At 33.6% G+C, this 20,981-nt stretch overlaps 2 protein-coding genes across 2 annotated transcripts; one reads left to right on the plus strand and one right to left on the minus strand.

The window, feature by feature from the left end:
• Positions 1–5,242: 5,242 nt before the first annotated feature.
• On the plus strand, positions 5,243–6,678 carry LOC108226581 (protein TIFY 10A). Its single transcript, XM_017401559.2, has 2 exons — positions 5,243–5,532; positions 6,043–6,678. The coding sequence occupies exons 1-2, from the start codon at positions 5,333–5,335 to the stop codon at positions 6,467–6,469; spliced, it is 627 nt and encodes a 208-aa protein (XP_017257048.1). The 5' UTR covers positions 5,243–5,332; the 3' UTR covers positions 6,470–6,678.
• Positions 6,679–6,838: 160 nt separating this feature from the next.
• LOC108227006 (pollen receptor-like kinase 3) lies at positions 6,839–9,474 on the minus strand. The gene is made up of 2 exons (XM_017401999.2): positions 7,915–9,474; positions 6,839–7,742 (listed from the first exon to the last, which is right to left on the minus strand). Exons 1-2 carry the CDS (start codon positions 9,365–9,367, stop codon positions 7,183–7,185), a joined length of 2,013 nt encoding a protein of 670 aa, XP_017257488.2. The 5' UTR covers positions 9,368–9,474; the 3' UTR covers positions 6,839–7,182.
• Between the last annotated feature and the right edge of the window lie 11,507 nt (positions 9,475–20,981).

Below are 20,981 nucleotides of genomic sequence, written 5' to 3' on the forward strand. Positions count from 1 at the left end.
ATAATCCCAAGCACCTGCAGACTGCCTAATTATTGGATCTTTAGTTTCTATCTTGGTTTCCTGCAGACACACAATGCTTGGCTGGCTGCATTGCAGCAACTTTCTTAAGTTATCCCGATTTGCCTTTTTAGAAATCCCTCTAATATTCCAGCTCAATATCGATATATTATCCATAAATAATGTAATTCCTATTGAAGAGGCTAATCACCACAAAATCTAATTTCCAACCAATCTATCTGTTGTTTTCTTAATAGCTTCCTCCCTACTGACCTGTCCAATCAATCCCATTTGCAAACACGATTCATAAATCTGCTCTGCTTCACTGCTACCAACCTTACAGAAAACAAAATTATCTGGTTTACTAAGAGCGAACGCTTGGTTTCCTTTTTTTGTCTTCCTCTTGGGAGGTCTGCCTCTTTTCCTCCCAAGTTTTAATTTTGTCATTTGTTCTTCAACTTTGTTAAAAGAACCACTTGAAGACAGTTCTTTAATTTGACTAAGAGTAGATGCAGAGTTTGTTTCCACAAACGCCAGCTGATCTTCCACACTTGTTACAGGTGATGATTCATCCTCCCTCACAAACCAAATATGACCATTGCGAACTGCCGGGGAGATTGTATCCTGTGTTTCCTTGACTACAGAATCCTCATCAATATCTCCTAACTTATCCTCAGTTGCACCTATTGATGGATCCTCACCTAGATCACCCTCTTGGCCCCCCTCTAATCCATCTTCTTGATTTGACCCTATAAGCCCTCCCACTTTATCACCATCTAATTTACCCTCATGATCATACTCACCCTCTTGAGCCCCCTCCAATACATACTCCTGCTTGGACCCTATATGTCCACTCACTATATCATCTTCTAAAACATCTGCATGCTCATCTTCTCTCTCTAAAGCCCCCCCTAAATCCTCTTCATATTCATCATCACCGTCTTGATCATATTCATGACCTAGATTGTCTTCAAGATCATCTTCTCCCTCTTGAGCACCCCCTGATTCATCTACATATTCATCTTTACCCTCTTGATCATAATCATGACCTAGATTGGCTTCATGATCATACTCCCCCTCTTGATCACTATTTATTTTATCATCTCGTTCGACTTGTTCATCACTGACCAGACTGCCATCATTGATTTCATCTTGATTTTCCTTCCACACATTTTCACTCTGGCTAGAGAGGCCCTCCTCATCTCTAACATCCTTCACCAAATCCTCCTCCCTTAAATCACTCAATGTATTTTCTTCGATAACTCCATTTTCCAACTCATTCAATAACACCATGATACTCTTTCCTTCGTATTCTATCATCACTTTCTCTTTAACTCTAGTCAACTCCTTTGTCTCCACCTCAAGCTTTGGGATCTGGTAACAAAGTTCCTCATTCATCAGCCTGGAAATTGCCGTGATTTCTCCAATACCATCCACTAGCTTTATAAAATTGCTAAGTTTCCAAAGTGTTATTGGTAGGCCCAAGCATTCAAGGACCAATTTTCTTGGAACAATCAAATCTTCAATTGAAGCTTGATTACATTCTAAGAAGCTCAATCCAAATAAATCCTGATCCACCTCCAAGAAGCTCTCCTGAGTTGGGAAGGTAATAAGGAACTTCCTGGAAGAGAGACCTCTAACCAAAATGTCCTCATGCCCCAATAGTTCAATTGAATTAAGTACCTCTATGGTTGTACTTTCTTTCCAGGTGGTTACTACAAGACTTTTGGAGATATCAGAAGCAATCTCATTATCCTTCAGCTTCAGCCCAACTGTCTCCTTCTTCTTATTATTTTCTTTTCTTGACCGAATAGGTGTCGGATCCTGCAGCTTCTTTTTACCCCCTCCTTTATAGCCTCCTTCTCCTTGTTTGCCGCTTGAAAATCCTTCCTTATATCTTTGTTGGCGAACTGCGCTCGAATGGTATTCCCAACCAACATTTTCCCGTTGATCCCTTTTATGAAATTCTCAGCTTCATTTGTGGTTTGCAATTTAACAAAACCATACCTCTTGCCCCATTTATCTCTCTTTACCGGAGTGATACAGTCTTGGATCCTACCCCACTTCCTCATAAATTTCCATATTTCAAGCTTACTAGTATTCACCGAAAGGTTGTGCACAAAAACTGTTGAACCACTTTTTGCCGACTTGTTTACTGATTCCTGTTTCTCTTTTTGAACCCATTGCTTTTGTCCACCCTGATAAACCAGGGCATTCTTAAAATTTAGCTTACTTTTCCCATCGTGCATATCCACTCCTTGGTTCTTCAACTTGTCTTCCTCTTTATTATTACCCAACATTGCTTTCATATTTCTGATGGTTCTCGATTCCCTTAGCGAGTTGTAATGAATATGGTTTAAAGCCATTTTAATACCCTCTCTGTCTCCTTTTTGCACCATCTTCACAACATTCGGATGGACAAGATCCTTGTAAATAATGACATATTCCCTCAGCTCACTCTCTTGTCGCTTCATCTTCATATCCCATTCTTTGTCTCTTCTCCAAACTGTCTTATTCAGATCAAGGTTTTCTGCCCTATCCCACCAACCTTCATTCATCAGAAATCTGTGGCATTGACAGAGTGCTTCTTCATCTCCTTTTAGGCACTTCTTCATTATATCCTCATCAAGGACCTTTCCTAAATACTCAACCCTTGCCATAGCAATATCCGCCCAACGGACATCACCCTTTTTGATAGCTTCCAACAAATCATAGTCTAAAAGAAACCAAAACTCCAAGATGCTGTTTTGCAACTCAAGAACCTCTTCATCTGTGATTAACTCCCTATTAACTCTAGCTTTAGTTGCTAAAAACCTCCAATGATCACCTTCAAAGCTTGGCTTTCGTCGATGTTCCTGCCCGTCGCCTTCGCCACCACTGACCTTTCGACTCCCCATCTTCTCTCATAAAATTAAAATTTGAAAACTAACAAAATCATAGATAAAATACAATTTATATTTAAGATTTGTAAGGTAAAACGTACAATTTTTATTATCGATTTAGTCTTATAATTTTCATAAATTTCGAATTAGAAAATAAGGGATTGTAAAGATAATAATCATTAAAAAAAAACTGATAGCAACAAAAATTAGAATCATAAAAGAATAATAATTTTTAACTAATAAATAGGCATCAAAAAATAAAAATAATTAACAAATAAAATAATATATAAAAATAGGAATCTTATATTAATTTTATGATAATGTAAATGGGTCTTGATTAGTATTGTGTTTGACGGGCACGGGAGGCGGCCCAAACTAATTTTTATCTAAATAATAATAAATTTTCTATTAGTATCATGTTTGACGGGAAAGTCGCTAAATTTTTTTTTATAAAAGAATAATAATTTTAACTAATAAATAGGAATCAAAAAATAAAAGTAATTAACAAATAAAATAATATATAAAAAGTAGGTATCATATATTGATTTTATGATAATGTAAATGGTTCTTGATTAGTATTTCGTTTGACGGGCACGGGAGGCGACCCAAACTAATTTTTATCCAAATAATAATAAATTTTCTATTAGTATTATGTTTGACGGTAAAGTCGCTAAAATAATTTTTTATCTATGTTATAATATTTTTTTTTGAGCAATTATAATATATTTTTTTGTTACACAATTCAAAATAATCTTTAATTTTGTCATAATTAGAAGTATTGTGTTTGACAGTAAAACGACTCAAACTAATATCTAAATTATAATATTTTGTTATAAGTATTGTGTTTGACAAGAGAGCGGCTGAAACTAATTTTGATCTAAATTATAATATTTAATTAATCATAAAAATAATAATTATGGATTAATATTGTCTTTGACGGGAGGGGGGTTCGAACTAATTATATTATTAGTATTGTGTTTGACAGGATGATCACTTGAACAAATTTTTATATCAATTATAATATTTTTTATTTGTGATATGTTTAATGGGAAGATGACTCAAAATAATTTTTATCCTATTATAATTCTGATTCATATCAAAATTTACCACGCCGCCGCGAAGCGCGGCTTTTTTCACTATTTAGTATAAAATACGTAGGACTATACTTTATTCTGAGAATAATATGTATAAATATAACAAAAAATATATAATACAATAAAAATAATATAAAAAATACCTTGAAGAATTATAATGTAAATATAAATTCTGGCATTAACCATTAATACTACTGTATTTTTATGATTACGAGAAAATGGTGCGGGAAGATAATGTTCCATGTAGGATTTGTAAAGATGGTGAAAAGGAATACGCTGTTTTAGGACACAAAACCGTGCAAGTAAGCTTCTTACACTTAACATAAATAAGCATAAAACCATATGGTTAAACTGTTCCCTCTAATGCAATCCCCCCGAATTAGAAAACCAGCAACGACTCCATCAACAAACATATATCGAAGCATATGTTTGAGCAAAAACTACTGCCGACTTTCAGGTGGGCAACTACTATTAACAATTATAGCACAATGTATTTATGTTTTAGAACATCAATAGCTCACGTGTTTCCTCCTTGGGTTGGTTATTTTTTAAAAATCGATAATTCAAGATTTAACGAAAAAACACATGAATAAAGCAGAAATAATATTATTATCGGTTTTTCTATGGTGTGCCCCCACACTAAACACTAATTTTTATGAGTTTGATGCATTCTTATTGGTCATGTAATCATAAATATGGATGACCCCCTTGCATTTACACCAACTCCACCAATCAAAATCCACTAAACTCATCAAATTTAGTGCTTAATGTGTGCCTTTGGGCACACACTAGAAAGACCCTATTATTATTCATACGAGAGTGGGCCGGTAATACAGTGGATTTGGATTTTAAGATGGAAAATGCTTGGTGCACATAATTGTGTACAAAAACATGTGCATAATGACATGTGGTGGATTTTAATTGGATGGCCCCGTGCATTTACACCAACCACCTCAATTAAAACCCACCACATCACTCGCCACATCATTATGTACAAATTTTCTGTACACAATTATGTGCACCTAGCACTGCTATTTTAAGATTTATGAACATCCCACCGAGTAACGAGTGGTGTATGTGAGTGCAATTAACACGTGCTGCGAATTAGTAATAGAAAAAATAGGAGACAGGCGACTAGTAGTTGTAATAAAATGTCAAAAAAGAAAGCACGTCGGTTAGACCTAACATAACACAAGCTTTACAAACACATGCTAAATTCCTGTCTTCCTATCCATATTCTATTCTTCTACATGTTATCCACTTTATATATATATTTACTCGCTTCCCTCTTCCTCACTTATACTTCCGAATCATTTGTACAAAGTTAAGAGACAAGAACGGTGAGTTTTGGCCGTCAACATGTCGAGAATTTCGCAAGAAAAATCCAAGTTTGCTCAGACTTGTAATCTTCTGAGCCATTATGTTAAGGAGAAGGGTAGGTTTTTAGATCTTAATATAGGGATCCATGGAGAAGTATCGCCCCAAAATGATGTCAAGCCCATGAATCTTTTTCCACAATATGCTAGTCTGCAAGATGCTGTGAGAGTCACCAGCTCCAGGTTTGTTGTTTTTTGTTACTTCTCTTGTTCAACATTTTTCGAGTCGCGCTTGTTGAGCTGCAAAGTCTCTAGAAAGTTTAAGTCGTTAGAAACAGACCTTAAAATGTGATACACCTCTCTTTAACTCAAAAGCCTAATTTTAGATTGGAGAGTGGATCATTATGGAGTTGTTTGTCGGAAACTCGAACTCGTGTTTGATGTTTGGATTTGTGATTTTGTTATACGGAATGAATCTCCAATCTCATTTGATGAATGATGGCTAAATCATATCTTAATTATCGCTTAGATATTCATTCTCATACCCCTTCCCATTCTCGATTCCTATTCCACCCACCATCCAGGCATGAGAGTTTTCATTTGAGCGCGGACAAAATTTAACTTAATTATACTTTTTTTTAAAAATGGTTTTAGAATGGAATTTATGCTGGATATCATCCTCGCATGATATTATAATTTTGCATTTAACTTGTTTCTGTATTTCTAACGAAATTTTGCTTATGATTGGTGCAGGGTTAAAACTGAGACCGGGCAAAAAAGTGGCCAAATGACTATAATCTACGCGGGACAAGTTCTGGTGTTTGATGATTTTTCTGCGGTAAAAGCCAACGAAGTGATGCAACTAGCAAGCAAGTCTGCCGCACCATCTGATACCAACACTGGATCTGTTATAGCCTCTGGCGCAAGCAAACTCGTCGAAAATCACAGCAACTCGATGCCCTTTATCTCCAGCATTGGTTCGGTTTCAGGTTCTGTTGAAGCACAGAGCGAAATGAAGCAGCAATTGCAACCAATTGGGTTGGATCTGCCGATTGCAAGAAGAGCTTCACTCCATAGGTTCTTATCAAAAAGGAAAGACAGGGCTAGTTCAAGAGGGCCATATCAATTGCACAAGCCATCTAAAGAATCTTCAAAGGAACTGTTCGATCTCAACTTGTAGTCGATGCTAGATTGATAACAGGACTCGACTGTTAACAGTAATTAGCTGTGCGTTTTGGCCAGAGAAATTAATGATATATATTCAATGTATTAATGATGTTACCTATTTTTTAAGTTGAATGCTTCTTTAACAATACAAGTAGTTATACATGCTCAGATCTGCTGGTGTAATGTATTTTATGGGAAATGTGATTTAGTATGATTCAATTAGTCTCTCCTTCTAACCTGTTACGATTTTGGGAGAGATCGTCACTTAACACGATTCTTTTTGTTGTTGTGACTCTGTTCAAAATTCGTAAGATTAAATTTCCAGAACAGAATGGCCTCACTATAAAAGGCAGCACACAGCAGGAAAAGGGCCTGCAATTATATGAGAAATTTTGCAGAGCTTGGGATCATATTCATCGAAATCAAATACAGAAAATGTCACTTTTGTCGAGTAAACATGCATGTACTGAGATCCCCAATGCTAGCATCAACCTCGCAAAATTACTGCATGTTCAACAATGTGATCATATACCAATGCAGTTGTATTTAGCATAGCATCATCACCCTTTAGGTTTCAAACACAAATTTGACGAATTCGTCACCTCAGTTTCGTATTCTAGAGCTCTTTTTCATGACCATGTGTGTGTACATATAACTAAGATATCTGACTTTCTGGGGGCACAACATGGAGGGTATAGTGGATCATCTTGAGATCTGTACTGCAATTTATATCTCCTCAATTCGTCTAGTCGCTTCTCTAATGTCCAGCCGTTGATCTGGATTACTTTCGGAACAAGCTACACCAATCTGAAGGATCCGTTGCATCTGCCCAATTGCACTACTATTGTCCACAATCTCTGGATCAAGAAATTCAGCTTCTCTTCCCTCAAGAACAGCATTTCTTACCCATTCAACCACGTCAACTCCACCGCTCCCATGGTTAAGATATTGTGTTGGAAATTTACCTGTGATGATCTCCAGAATGACAATTCCTAGACAGTAAACATCACATTTGGGAGAGACCTGATGACCTTGTGAAATTTCCGGAGCCTTGTAGGCGAATAGTTGTGGTACTTGGTTGTCAGAGATCATAGAATTGAATCCGAAATCTGCCAGTAATGGCTCATAGTTGGAGTCTATAAGAACATTGCTTGATTTAAGATTACCGTGAGGCAACTCTGAAGAAGCATACTGCGTGTGAAGATAATCCAATCCTCGAGCAATCCCTTTGATAATTTTTAATCTAGCAGGCCAGTTGAGCTCTGCATGGGTTGGTCCCCTGTCACCTACATGAGAATACATCATATGGTTGTTTATCTTGAATCTTAATAACGAATTCAACAAATCAAAAGACATGTCAAATGTTTAACAGTTTAGAGCTATCACGAAAACAGAAAAATATGAGAAAAAAGAAAGTATTAAATCCGAAGGAAAAAGAGCCACATAGTTGATGCATACCATGCAATATGTAGAGTAAACTGCCTTTAGGCACAAACTCAGAGACCAACAATTTTTCTTCGTTGCGAAAATGGTATGCCAAAGGTGCCAAGATGTTAGGATGACTCATTGCAGACATTTTTCTGATCTCTGCATCAAATCTATCTTTCTCAACCTTATTCATCTCTTTAATCCTTTTTACCACCAATGAAAATCCATCAGGCATCATTGCTTTATATGATGAGGCCCCCATTGTCCCATTACCAAGAACCTCAGCATTTGCCCTCATTAGATCCTGCAGCCCAAACATACCATTCTTCTCATTCACCACCACCAAATCTCCAAGCCTGCGCTTGGCGCTCTTATTGGTGGACCGTGTTTTCTGAGCCGTGACGCCTTTCTGAGTTGACACCCTACTCTGTGTTGAACCTACAGACAGTTCTACATCTCTTTTACCCCCTTCCCATCCAGCTGATTCCATAGATTCCTCTAAGTTATCATTCTGAAAAGCATGTTCATCTTCTTGGCGACGTTTCATCACAAGAATAGCAAATACCATAATGCCAAGAATCAGCACACACAAGGACAATAACCAGAAAGCTATTTTACTATTAGATTGATTATTTGAAACTTTTCGCGATGATGATGGCCCTGCCCCCGCCACACTCTCCTCACATTTTTTACCTAATTGTTTTCCACAGAGACCCTTGTTTCCAGCGAATGAACTCTGGTTGAATTTAGACAAACTTGAAGGAATCTCCCCATTCAAATCATTATTGGATATATTGAGTGACACCAAATTGTTTTGCTTAAATTCGGGTATTTTCCCAGAAAAATGATTATCATTCAAGTGTATCGACATGAGGGAAGAAATCTGTGTCAACGACAAAGGAATCTCACCGCTGAAATTATTATTAGAAAGCCATAATTTCTTGAGAGACCCCATTCCCTTGAAATAATCAGCTGGAATTTTACCTGAAAACCGATTATTAGCCAAATACACAGCTTTCAAAGATCCCAGTCTATTAATTTCTGGGATCGGACCTTCAAAAGAATTATCCGAAACGCTGATGCTTCTGAGGTTAGGCATTTTCGTTAAGGCATCAACATCAATTTTACCAGAAAGTCCCAATGTTCCGAGATGAACACCGGTGACTTTCCCATTGTGACAAACAAGGCCAAGCCATTGTTTACCTTTGGCACAAGGCTCTGTTCCGGATTTCCATGTATTAAGAATGTCACTGTTTTTGAATGATTTCTTGAGCTGCAACAATGCGGCTGAATCTGGGTTGGGAGATTCGGTTGAAATTAGGGAGAAATTGAAGAAAATAATGCAAAAGAAAACAAGAGGATTGCATTTGCGGAGGACTTTGGCATTGGCCATCATAGCAGAACCATGCATGCAAAAATGCAGGTTGAATGAAAAAAGGTGGTTCATCACAGTATCTAATAGTTTCCAAATTCCATGGGCCATGTGATTCGCTTGTGAAAAACCGTTTTTTTCGTTGCTTAGATTTTTTTCTTTTTATTTTTTGACAAACGTTGCTTAGATTTTTTATTCAAATAATTGCATGTGACAAGATTTACTACGTCACACACAAAATTGTCTACCAATATGATTTGTTATTTCTACATTCTAGCATGAAGAAATTAACCACTTTTTTGTTCAGAACGAAGATAGATATCTAAATTTTTGAATTTTGATTAAAATATTAAAATTTTAGTTAATATATTAAGATTATGAATACATTTAGAGGGCGTTCAGAAATGTACTTTTGATTTCAAATTATGGGTTTCAAATAATAATATTTGAGTTGTCACTCGAAATTTTCAAATTTATTTTAATAGTTGTATGTTTGGATTTCAAATGAATTCCAAATCAAAATTTTCAATCATATTATTACTAAATTTAGAATTTCAAATGAAACCCAAATTTCCTCATCAACCCATTAGCGAAATTTCTTTTGCAATACAATTTTTTTCTTAATTTGTAAATTGATGTAAACTAAACTATTGTATTACGTTTCATTAAAAGCAACATAATACATAGCTCGTACTCTTATTAAAAAGAATATATATATATAGAGTGTTTGGATAACTTCACTTATAAATCAATATGTTTGGTAATTTAAATTTATAAATTAAAAAAAAACGAATTATACAAGAAACATTATTAATAAATAAAAATTATTACATATTAAAATACTTTTGCTTCTAAACACATGCAAATAAGCTTAAGCAGCGGCGGAACCAGAGGGGGCTTGGGGATGCTATAGCCCCCGAACTCGAAAAAACAGTGTAATTTTTTTTATAGCCCCGTTGAATTATTGATAATATAATTTTTTTAGTCCCCGCTGAATTATAAATATCATATAGAGGGACTTGCTTTCCAAATTTCAAGATATGATATTTTGATTGATTCTTGGATAAATTGTTATTCTTTAATATTTTTGTATCTGCTCATTTTATATAAAGAGATTATTGATTTGGGGCTTTGGATTTCTCAATAATTGGAGTTTGAACTTTGAACAATTGAGTGCACATAATTTGATGAACCGCGTTTGATGAACATCATGTGCGAGTACTGCTGTTTGATGAACATAATTTGTTAGGGTATGTGATGGTTAAGCGTAGCACATTGGTTCATTATTCCGGAAGAAAACAAATGATGTATTGCTATTAAAATTTTACATTTATTTTTGTGAATTGTGATGATCACTTATTTGTTTTCAAAAATCTTTCTACATAATTACATTGCACTTTTGATGTATTAAAATGTGCATGTATCCTCTCCTGGCAGCATGTATCCTCTTCTAGAAACGTACTTTAGTAAAAGAAATAAGAAAAGAAAGGATGAAAGAAAAGACACACAAGACATGTCTTTTTACAAAATAGATTTTGATCCCCTTGTAAATATATATATATATTGAAGGTCCTTACCATCTATTAAATATTCATTTTCTGGTTAACTTTTTCTATTTTCGGGTAAAATAAATTCTTAAGCATGAAAATCATGAGTAGACCTTATATTGTTTAGTAAAAATTCACTAAAAGGATCAAGATATCGAACCGCAAACCGAATTCGCGAGTCATCAGGCCTGATTCACAAGAACTAGTTTTTTATGTACTCGTACCTCGTACCCGAATGACCCATGAACCAAGTCCCTCTTAAATTTTAGTCCTGATTCCGTCACTGAGCTGAAGTCAACTTTTATAAAAAAAAAAAAAAAGTGAGAAGCTGGTGTTCATAAACACCCACTCTATTTATAAATTTTTTTCTCACGACTTTTTAAAAATACTTCTTACTTTTTTACGCAAATTAATCAAGAAAAGAAGTAAAGAAGCATCACAAACTTCTCTTTTCCAAACAGGGGCGGAGGCTCGATAAGAGGAAATGGAGAAAGTGAAAGGAAATGTATTAAAGAAGGAAATATAGGAAAGAACGGGGAAAAGAAATTTGGAAAAGAAAACGACGTAGTCAAATATATAATCATATAAAGACTAAAGTAATAGAATCGTGGATTTCATGTGTGTAGTATAATGGCTGGGCAACACCCCGGCACAAGCTATCATTCCACAACGGCTTTCTACGTGTTAATTTTCTTTTCAGTAGTGTGTGTTACATTATTATTTGGGAAATTTTATATATTATTTTTATGTAACATTACTATTTTTATATTTATGTCTGACGTAATGAGTCATGTAACCCATCAAAAGATTCAAAACCCTCACCTTTTTTTCTTTGACGGATATCAAAACCCTCACCTTGTTCATACCAAAAATATGTTAATGATATCGACAGAGATTCACATTAATTTAGTCGGCACTCGGCAGAGTATGCTATGCGCCTAATATCACACCATTCTTTAAGCAAAATGATCCAATTCATCCCCTTTCAACCCGTACCAGGAGATCTCCGATGAGTCGCGGACTAAATTGGATCGGTAAGTGATTGGTTATAATTATTGGCTAAATTAAACCGGTAACACATTATATAAAATTTGCTGAACCTGTAAGACAATGTTGTGCTTCAATAATATTGACTATATTAGTTGGCTATAATTTAAAAACAATATGTTATTAATATTTAGATTGTTATAAATAGAATACATCAGTTTAATATGAGAATAAATGATATGTAATCTACATACAAATTTCTTACAGACATGTATAGGTTCGACAAATATAGTCATCCATTTTTTGGTATGTCAACTCAATTTTTAGCTAAAGAATCTTCATGGTTGGAGATGCTCTGAGATATTATGTAAAATTTGTTGAACTTGTAGGATATTGTACTTCGATGATATTGGCTATATTGGTTGAGTCTGTCATTTATAATATACTCCTACTAATTTCTGATTTTAAATTCTATAATTATTTATTTATAATTTTAAATAAATTTCTGATGTATCATATACAATTTTTTTTTTTTTGAAAATGAGAATAAATTTCACAAATATAAGTCGAGATATATAATAGATTATATATATTATAAAATAAAAAAATATATCAAATAATTAATTATTAATAAAATCACGTGTATATACATGTGCTGATCAAAATATTCACACAATTATGATAACTCATAATTGAGACAATTAAACTTTTAATTAAGGCACAATTAATAAAATATTAACGCTCCCAATTAAGACACAATTAACGCCCTCAAATAAGGCACAATTAACGCCCTCAATTAGGAGGCACAATTAACGCCCTCAATTAGGAGGCACAATCTATGCCCTTAATTATGAGGCACAATTAACGCCCTCAATTAAGACACAATTAACGCCTTCCTTTGTGAAACCAGATCCATCCCGGAACTATCGTTGCCGCAACCCTTGGCCACCACCGTTACGCCATTTCTCCCACACACAACCGCGAAGAAGACGACCACGAAGAGAACAATAACCACCCGAAATATATTCATCGCTAGAAGTAACATACACCAAACCACCAAACCTCAGAGTCTCAACGCAGACTTCAAAAATCTCGAATCACTACCACAAGAATAAATATCGATAAAATCAAAATAATCCCTGCTCAAACAACACTGACCTCGAATCACTACCACAAGAATGAATATCGATAAAATCAAAATAATCCCTGCTCAAACAACACTACATTATCAATCTATTCGCATTATCATTGGTAACCACCCGACAAATTCGACAAAACCACACTCTGTGAAAATCATCCGCTTCATTAGCAAGCACAAAATCAACATCAGCTTCAACCAGGTAACTCAGAGAACACATGCCGCAGCCACATATTGCGTCAAGCACAAAAAAATATATTTTAATTTATAATAAAAAAATAATTTTAAATTCGGAATCAAGGACCTTCAGAGCATCTCCAAGGGGCTCTCTGAATGAGTTTTTAACTTCAAATTTAAAGAGCAAGGCAAGAAATAGAGCTCCAATGGGCTCCTTGGAGCTCTTTAACTCCTCTCTTTTAAAGAGCATGTAGGAGCTCCTAACATCTTTTTCATAAATAAAATATTACTTTCCCTTCAACTTTACTACTAACATTTCTCTATTTTTACTTTTCTCTCTCATTTATATGAATAAAATATGAATAAGGAGCAAGTATAAAGAGAAACATTGGAGATGAAATCTTTTTCAATGTCTTAACTCACTAGGAGCCTAAGAGCAAGTCCAACCATGTCTTAGTGAAAGCCCTATATATATAATAAAATATAATGTCCTAGTGATTTAGGACACTGTATACATACATCTAATCCAACAATATGCCTTATCTTCATGTCTTAATATTAAAATATTAATATATTTGAATACAACTATATATAAGCCAAGTATGAAAAGGTGTGAAAAGAAAGAGAAAATGAATACTTTATGGATTAAAATGTTTTAGGACAAGTGTGGTAGTGCTTTATAAATAAGGCACATGTAGTGTGTACTAGTGTTTAGAGCAAGTCCAAGAGAAGCCTTATATCATGTCCTAAGTTAAAATTTAGGGCATTTGATGAAAAAAGTTGCTCCAACAATGTCCTAGTGATGCCTTATATCACTAGGACAACCCCTTCAAGCCCTATTTTTGTGGCACTCTCTCTCCTTGCCCTATCTCATATTTTATAATAAATTCCTACCAACACTCTCTTTCTCTCTCTACTTTATATTATGTTCTAATGATGAAAGTGAACTTTTAATAATAAAATATTAAACATATAGTGAAAATAAGGCACATTGTTGGAGTTGAAGTTGGTAGAATATGTCCTAAACTACTAGGACATAATTTTTTATATTATATTTAAGGCTCCAACTAGGACACTGTTGGACTTGCTCTAAGGCACCAGGACACTGTTGGATTACATCATTATCTCAAATGCCTTAAATTTTAACTTAAGACACAATTGTAGGGCACTATTGGACTTGCTCTAATATTATATTACTCCCTTCATCCCAAATTAGATGGCCCTTTTGAGAAAAAAATTTATCCCAAAATAGTTGAGCCTCTCTTTTTTCAATGCACATTTATCACCAATCTTCCATCCTTACCTTTTCTTATTTATCATTTCCAATGTAACATCTTACTAATAGAGTACTATAAAATGTCAACACAATAAATAAAGACATAGATGGAAAAAAGATTAATCATTTAATACTTTTTAATATGTGTGAAATGAGCAAAAAACCTCATCTAAATTGGGATGGAGGAAGTATATTTAAAGAGTGTTTTAAGAGGCTCGTTGGAGATGCTCTTAGGCTTTACATGGGAACGGGAATAGTGGCGATGATCTCCTAATCAGTGACCACCATGCAACTTGCTTAAAGGTGTACCGTATGAGTAGTCAAACGAGGCGCAGCTTCCAGGAAAGAGGCTGCGAAGCTGCATTCAGGGAATGGATTGTTGGCCTGTTGGGCTTAGGGGGGTTATATTGGATCCGACACAAATTCGACCCGCAAGATAAGAATTCGGGTTAGAGTTTTTCGTGTTTGAATCGGATTCGAATTGATTCAAAATCAACTCGAAAAGAGGTCATTTTCGGCTTTAATTCGGGTTACTCGAAATTGACCCGGAAATTAATATATTTAATATAAATATTATATATTTATGTAAAATACATATATTTATATTATTTTTGTAATATTTCTTAGTTAATTTATTTAGTTTGATATATATTAATTTATTTGAATTAAACTGAATTTATTTATTATTTAAAAAATATATTTATTAATAAATATTATATTTCGGATCGGGATCGGGTTCGAGTTAGGTATTTTGACCCGTTAAACTTTCGGATCGGGTTCGGGTTGAGTAAAATTTTTGACCGCGACTATCAACCCGACTGGAACCTAACCTGAAATCCGAAATTACCTGCCGTTTTGGCTGTTGCATTATTTTACTTATTTCAATATATACATTTACTTGTGTGACTCGCCCGTTTGGGTTGAACTATTTTATCTTTTCTTTTTAAAACTCGACGGTGCTGAACTCGGCAGTCGGCAATCGGCATGTTAGTACCAGTCTATATGCATCTTATCTCTTTACACTTTTTTACATTACTCATTATGTAATTAGTTGAGAAACCGTGCGTGGCGATGGTCTATAAAATATGTATTAATGATTAAAAATTAATATTTGTAATATAAAATGAATTTGTATATGAATGACTTCTCCAGTTTCTTTAAATTGATTGTCCGCACAAATATCAATTTAAATTAATGAGATAGTGGTCTATAACTCATAATTGTATTGGATAGAGAAGATAAATATGCACAAAAAATTGTTTATGTTAAATTTTATGATGTCTAACCTTAATATACGGGGGTTTGTTTGATAAAAGACCGGTTTATCAAAAATATTTTCTGTTTTTCATATACAACTTTTCGAAAGATATGGTGGTTATAGTCTTGGAAGAAAGCCCTATTCGGTATCAAAATAATTAAAAAGAAGTTTCAAATTCTGATTTGATATTTATTAAGGTAGATGATATAGTGAAAAAGTAATTTTGAATTTTTTTAATATATTCGAAACTAAAAATAATAATTTTTATTTTTGATATTTTTAGAATTAAAATCATAATTTGAAACTTTGGTTCCAATAATTCTGATACTTAAAAAGATATGTAGATTTTATTTTTGATATTTTGAAAAAGGTAGTTTTGAAATTTGCTTCCAATACATCAGAATTTAAAAAAGATAATTTTATTTTGTGATATTTTTCATTCAAAAATTCCAAAAAATTAGAAAAATAGAACAAAACTATTTGAGAGGCGCCACCTACACGCCCCTCGCTTCTCCTTTATATAAGTATATTGATTTAAAGCGTATATAAAACACAAGTTTATAAGAGAATCAGAATGTGTGCCGAGTTCTGTCCTCCAATATAAATAATCGAGGGAGACGAATGGAGTAGTATTTATTTTTCAAGTCTTTCAAATTTTATTACATTAATCAATCAAAAAAATATTTTTTTTGTAACAGTTTAGATAATAAATTTTTATTCAGAAGAAAAAAAAATAAATTAATTTATCGAATTAAATTCTATGAGAGTATTAAAATACGTGCTGAGTATATACCGCAATAAATAATTGAATGGGAACGTGGGGAGTGGTATATATTTTTGAAGTGTTTCACATTTTATTGCAGTAATCAATCATCATGAATCCATATTTGACTAGTTGATATCCCCCACCAACCAACAATTGCCTCTGCCCCCTAAAATAAGCGGAGTTTAGTTTGTGTGTACGTCTCTTTTTGTTCCGCTTTAGTCAAAAAGTAACACTGTCCAAATTACAAAGTTTGTTAGGTGCAGATAAAAATATCATGTGATTTGCAAACAATATTCAACTACAAAATCAGTTTTGATATGAATATCTTATAAAAACTTAGAAAATTCACATGATTCGTTTCTAGAACACTGCTCCTTCGTCCCAATCAATCGTGTTTATTTGGTGGGGACATGTCCGAGAAAAGTGTAAAGAATGAACAAAATTTTTTGGAAGTAGATAAAATAATAGGATCAATTATAATTCTAATAATAGATTTGAGATGATGGAAGAAAACCGTGGATGCAATGATGTTTTATATTAATATAAAATAGAGATAGATGAAGAAAGTAGTGGATGCCGTAGTATTTTATATTATTATTTTTCTAATGGTGGGCTCATGACTACATACTAAGTATCAAATTTAATATATTTAACTCATTTTAATTGCTACTACCTATTAATAATGGTGGACCCCCTACATATACAAAAACTTCACCAATCAAAACAAGCTAAATATATCAAATTTAGGATTTAGCATGTGCTTATGACTACACACTAGCCACACCCTTTATATTATTAAAAGTTACCTTTTTTTTATATGTACAGAAATATTGAGACATCCAAAATATAAATTATATAGAAATGAACGAAATGGAGGTACTAAGTATAATAAAAGAATTGGAACATATCTAATAACCCCATTCACTTCATCTTTTTTGATAGAAGAATAAGCCAAACAACTCATTTTTACCCCGAAAAGAATGACTATTCTTCTTTCTCCAAAAGTGAATCATCTGCATATATTTTTTGAACCTTAGGATCAATGAAATTCTAGTGATATACTAACAGATGTTTAAGAACCATTGTAAAATTTAATTAAATATTGCAAAATTACACAAATCACTCTAATTGTTTTATTGAGGAATTCACTAAATTTTAGTAGTGATTGAAAATTAGAATTTAAACTCATTCTTTTTAAAATTAAAATATATTTCAAAATTGATGTTTAATACCCCTCAATTAAATAATTAATGGAAGTAGATTTGACTTATATTTAAGTCAAATTATTTTTTATCAATAAGAGAAGACCATTGACATTTACTTGCAGCACAGCAGCACTGAACAATTTACGAGTAGTACATAAAAAGATTCGTTTGTTTGGCATGTTCGTCTAGTCAAATGACATGGTGGACTAGTTTGTGCCCTAGGGCCTAGACGGTCAGTCTCCGCATAAGACTATCAAAGATTCAAACATCCATTTGATCCCGACGATCTTATGGCAGACCTATTTCCCCAGCCCTCGACATTTCACGGAGCAGTACAAACATATACTCCCTCAGTCTGAAAATAGTGTTGTTTTCACTTTTTCACGTAATTTGAAATGTAAAAGAAATATATTTTTATGTATTATTTTTTAAAATTTTCATTTTTAACTAAAAGTTTAATATTTATATTTTATTCAGGAAAGCAAAATTTGGAAAATAATGTGTAAAGGTATGTTTTTTTACTTTAAATTACGTGCAAAAAGTCAAAACGACACTTAATTTGAAACAGAGGGGTATTAGGGCATCTCCATCCATCACTCTAAATTTCATATTTCTTTACTTTTAACTTTATAAGTAGAGTAATCCATCTCCAATCATCCAGTACTCTATCTTTATATATAAAGTCATGTACTATCATACTCTATATATGAAGTTGAACTTTATGCTTTATTTATAAAATGAATTAGTGGTTGGAGATAGAATAAAGATATAAAGTGAAAAAGGTGAAAATGAAGATGAAGTTGCTTTATTTATAAAATTATGATTGGAGATGGTCTCAGAGGTTGTTTGATAAAACTGAATAAAAAATGCTGAGTCATTAAATTTGCTGAATATACTGAATGAAGAATTTACCTGAATGAAAATTTACTGAAAGAAATTTATTGTTTGATAACAATCATATTAAAATATCTGAATACAATATATTTATTATTTTACCCTTATAATTCCAACATACATCATAAATCATCCAAAATTATAACAAATATAATTTTATTCAAAATTATAAAAAAAGTATAATCTTATCCAAAATTATAAAAATTACAAAAATGTAAATCATCCGAAATTATTTAAAAATTATAATTTTGGATAAATTTTTATAATTTTGGATGATTTATGATGTTAAATTTTTTATAATTTTTATAATTTAGGAATTTTATCCATAACTATTGTTATTTTACACCAACTATAAGAAAGATTGTAGAAGGGGAGGGGTTGAATACAATCTTTTACAAATTAAAAGATTCAAGAAACAATACACTTAATCACAGTAAAACAGGAAACACCAAGTATTTAAAAATACGGGTGGATTGAATGATCCACCCGTGAGATTTTATATAGAAGAATCTGTGGATTGATTACAATTCGCACAGCTGCTGGTTCATCACTCAAACAAGTTCTAACTCTCAGATTTTTCTCTCAAGTAATTTGAACAAGTTCAACTGATGCTTCTAACTTGGTTATATACTCCAAGTTTTACAAAGCTTTTAGCTAGATTACAAAATGCACTCTAATCTAAAAACAATGCTGCACAACTTTGTCTTATGCATGCTTTCTGAGATGTCTTCATCTTTGACCATCATCTTGATTTGATCCAGATTGCACTGCATGAGATAAGTATGTTTCTGCTTCTTCTTTATTTTCCTAATTAGGCTTCCATGTCTATTTTAGTGTAATTCGATCCATGTGATTTGTCAGACTTAAGCTCTAGTCACTTTCAACTGCTCTTTGCTTCATCAGTTGAAAGCTCTGGTTGCTTTCAACTGCTCTTGACTTTATCAGTTGAATGCTAGGCTCATCAGTTGAATGAATTACAAGCTTCATCAGTTGAATGCTGTTCCAGTCTCATCAGTTGAATTCCTCAGCATCATCAGTTGAATACTTTGTCTTCAGTTGAATGCTTGATTTTCATCAGTTGAATTCCTCAGCATCATCAGTTGAATACTTTGTCTTCAGTTGAATGCTTGATTTTCATCACTTGAAACATCATCCAGTCTTCATCAGTTGAACAGTTACATCTTATCAGTTGAATATCCTTCACTTAGATAAAATTACATGGCATTGGATATTTACAATTAGCCATCCTATTCTACCCATCCGTTGATAATTCCCAAAGATAAGAAATATAACAATTACAACTGAAATTTGATAAAGATTCTAAGTAAGACATGTTACAAAATGTTTATGTTATCATCAAAAATTATTGATTCCTAACAATCTCCCCCAATTTATGACTGGAGAAGATGCAGACATAAATTCTACACTTGATGATAACAAAACATTAATAAAATAAAATGCAGAATTTAAATACAAGAGTTAGAAAAGTTTACAGATGATTATGCTCCTCTAGACTGAGCAGTTACTTGTTCCTAGAAGATCTTCTTCTTCTGGACTTAAGTTTTTTTTTTCAAGAATATTAATCTGTTTCTGAAAGATCCTGTAGAACCATTCTTCATCACTATCTTGTCTGTTGAGCTTGGATTGGAGAGTCTTCAGAGTATTTAAGCTAGCAACCTTGAGTTGATCTTTAGGTCTGAAAAATCTCCTAACACCTTGATTGTCCCTAAATTCCATGACTGGAGTAGGTTCATGGTGAATTTTCTTTCCAGTGTAGGGAATTTTCAGCCTTCTTTGCAGACTAGCATCTGAGGACCATTCCTTCCTGATCTCAAGGATTCTCTTTAGTACCATTTGCTTTGCAGGTGGTGTAAATCCTCCTGTCCTCTTCATAGATCCATATATTTTTGTTAAAGAGCTGAATCCCTCAGAATTCAGAACTCTGTGAAGAGGCCAGATGACATCACCTTTGTTTTTGTAAGAGAATACCAATCTTTCAGGTAATTTTGAAGTTGCTTCTATTCCTCTTACTTCTTGAAGATCATCCAGCTCCAGCTCCAACTCAGAAATTTCTTCAATGTTAGCAATAATGAGATAGTCATCAGGATTTTCAGGTTCTTTTGGAGGTTTAGGAGGGTTAGCCATCCTCTTAGCCACAGACTTGACTTTCTTCTTAGGCTTGGAAGTTTCTTGAACAAGAAAAGCTGGAATTGGGATATCTTCCAAGTCAATTGGCTCCTCCTTTGGCATTATTGGCTCATCATGAAAGTTGACATCTGGATGTACCACTGTGGTGTCCTGGATTGGATAGGAAGGCTTTGAGATAGGCTTTTCTGGCACTTCTTCTCTTCTCTTGGCTGCCTCAGGCATCTTAGTTTTAGATTTGACTCTCTTTTTCTTTGGAGAAGATTCAAGAGGCAATCTTTTCTCATTTAGAAGCTCAGCTGCCAACTCCTCTTCCAGCTCAATAGCATACC

This window comes from Daucus carota, chromosome 6 (assembly GCF_001625215.2).
Source record: "Daucus carota subsp. sativus chromosome 6, DH1 v3.0, whole genome shotgun sequence".
NCBI lineage: Eukaryota > Viridiplantae > Streptophyta > Magnoliopsida > Apiales > Apiaceae > Daucus > Daucus carota.

Bases quoted from the DNA above. Each gene is read 5' to 3' on its own strand.
- LOC108226581 (XM_017401559.2), top strand. From the start codon at position 5,333: ATGTCGAGAATTTCGCAAGAAAAATCCAAGTTTGCTCAGACTTGTAAT. The intron at 5,533-6,042 runs GTTTGTTGTTTT...TGATTGGTGCAG, and splicing joins GTGAGAGTCACCAGCTCCAG to GGTTAAAACTGAGACCGGGC.
- LOC108227006 (XM_017401999.2), bottom strand. From the start codon at position 9,367: ATGGCCCATGGAATTTGGAAACTATTAGATACTGTGATGAACCACCTT. The intron at 7,743-7,914 runs GTATGCATCAAC...ATTCTCATGTAG, and splicing joins TTTACTCTACATATTGCATG to GTGACAGGGGACCAACCCAT.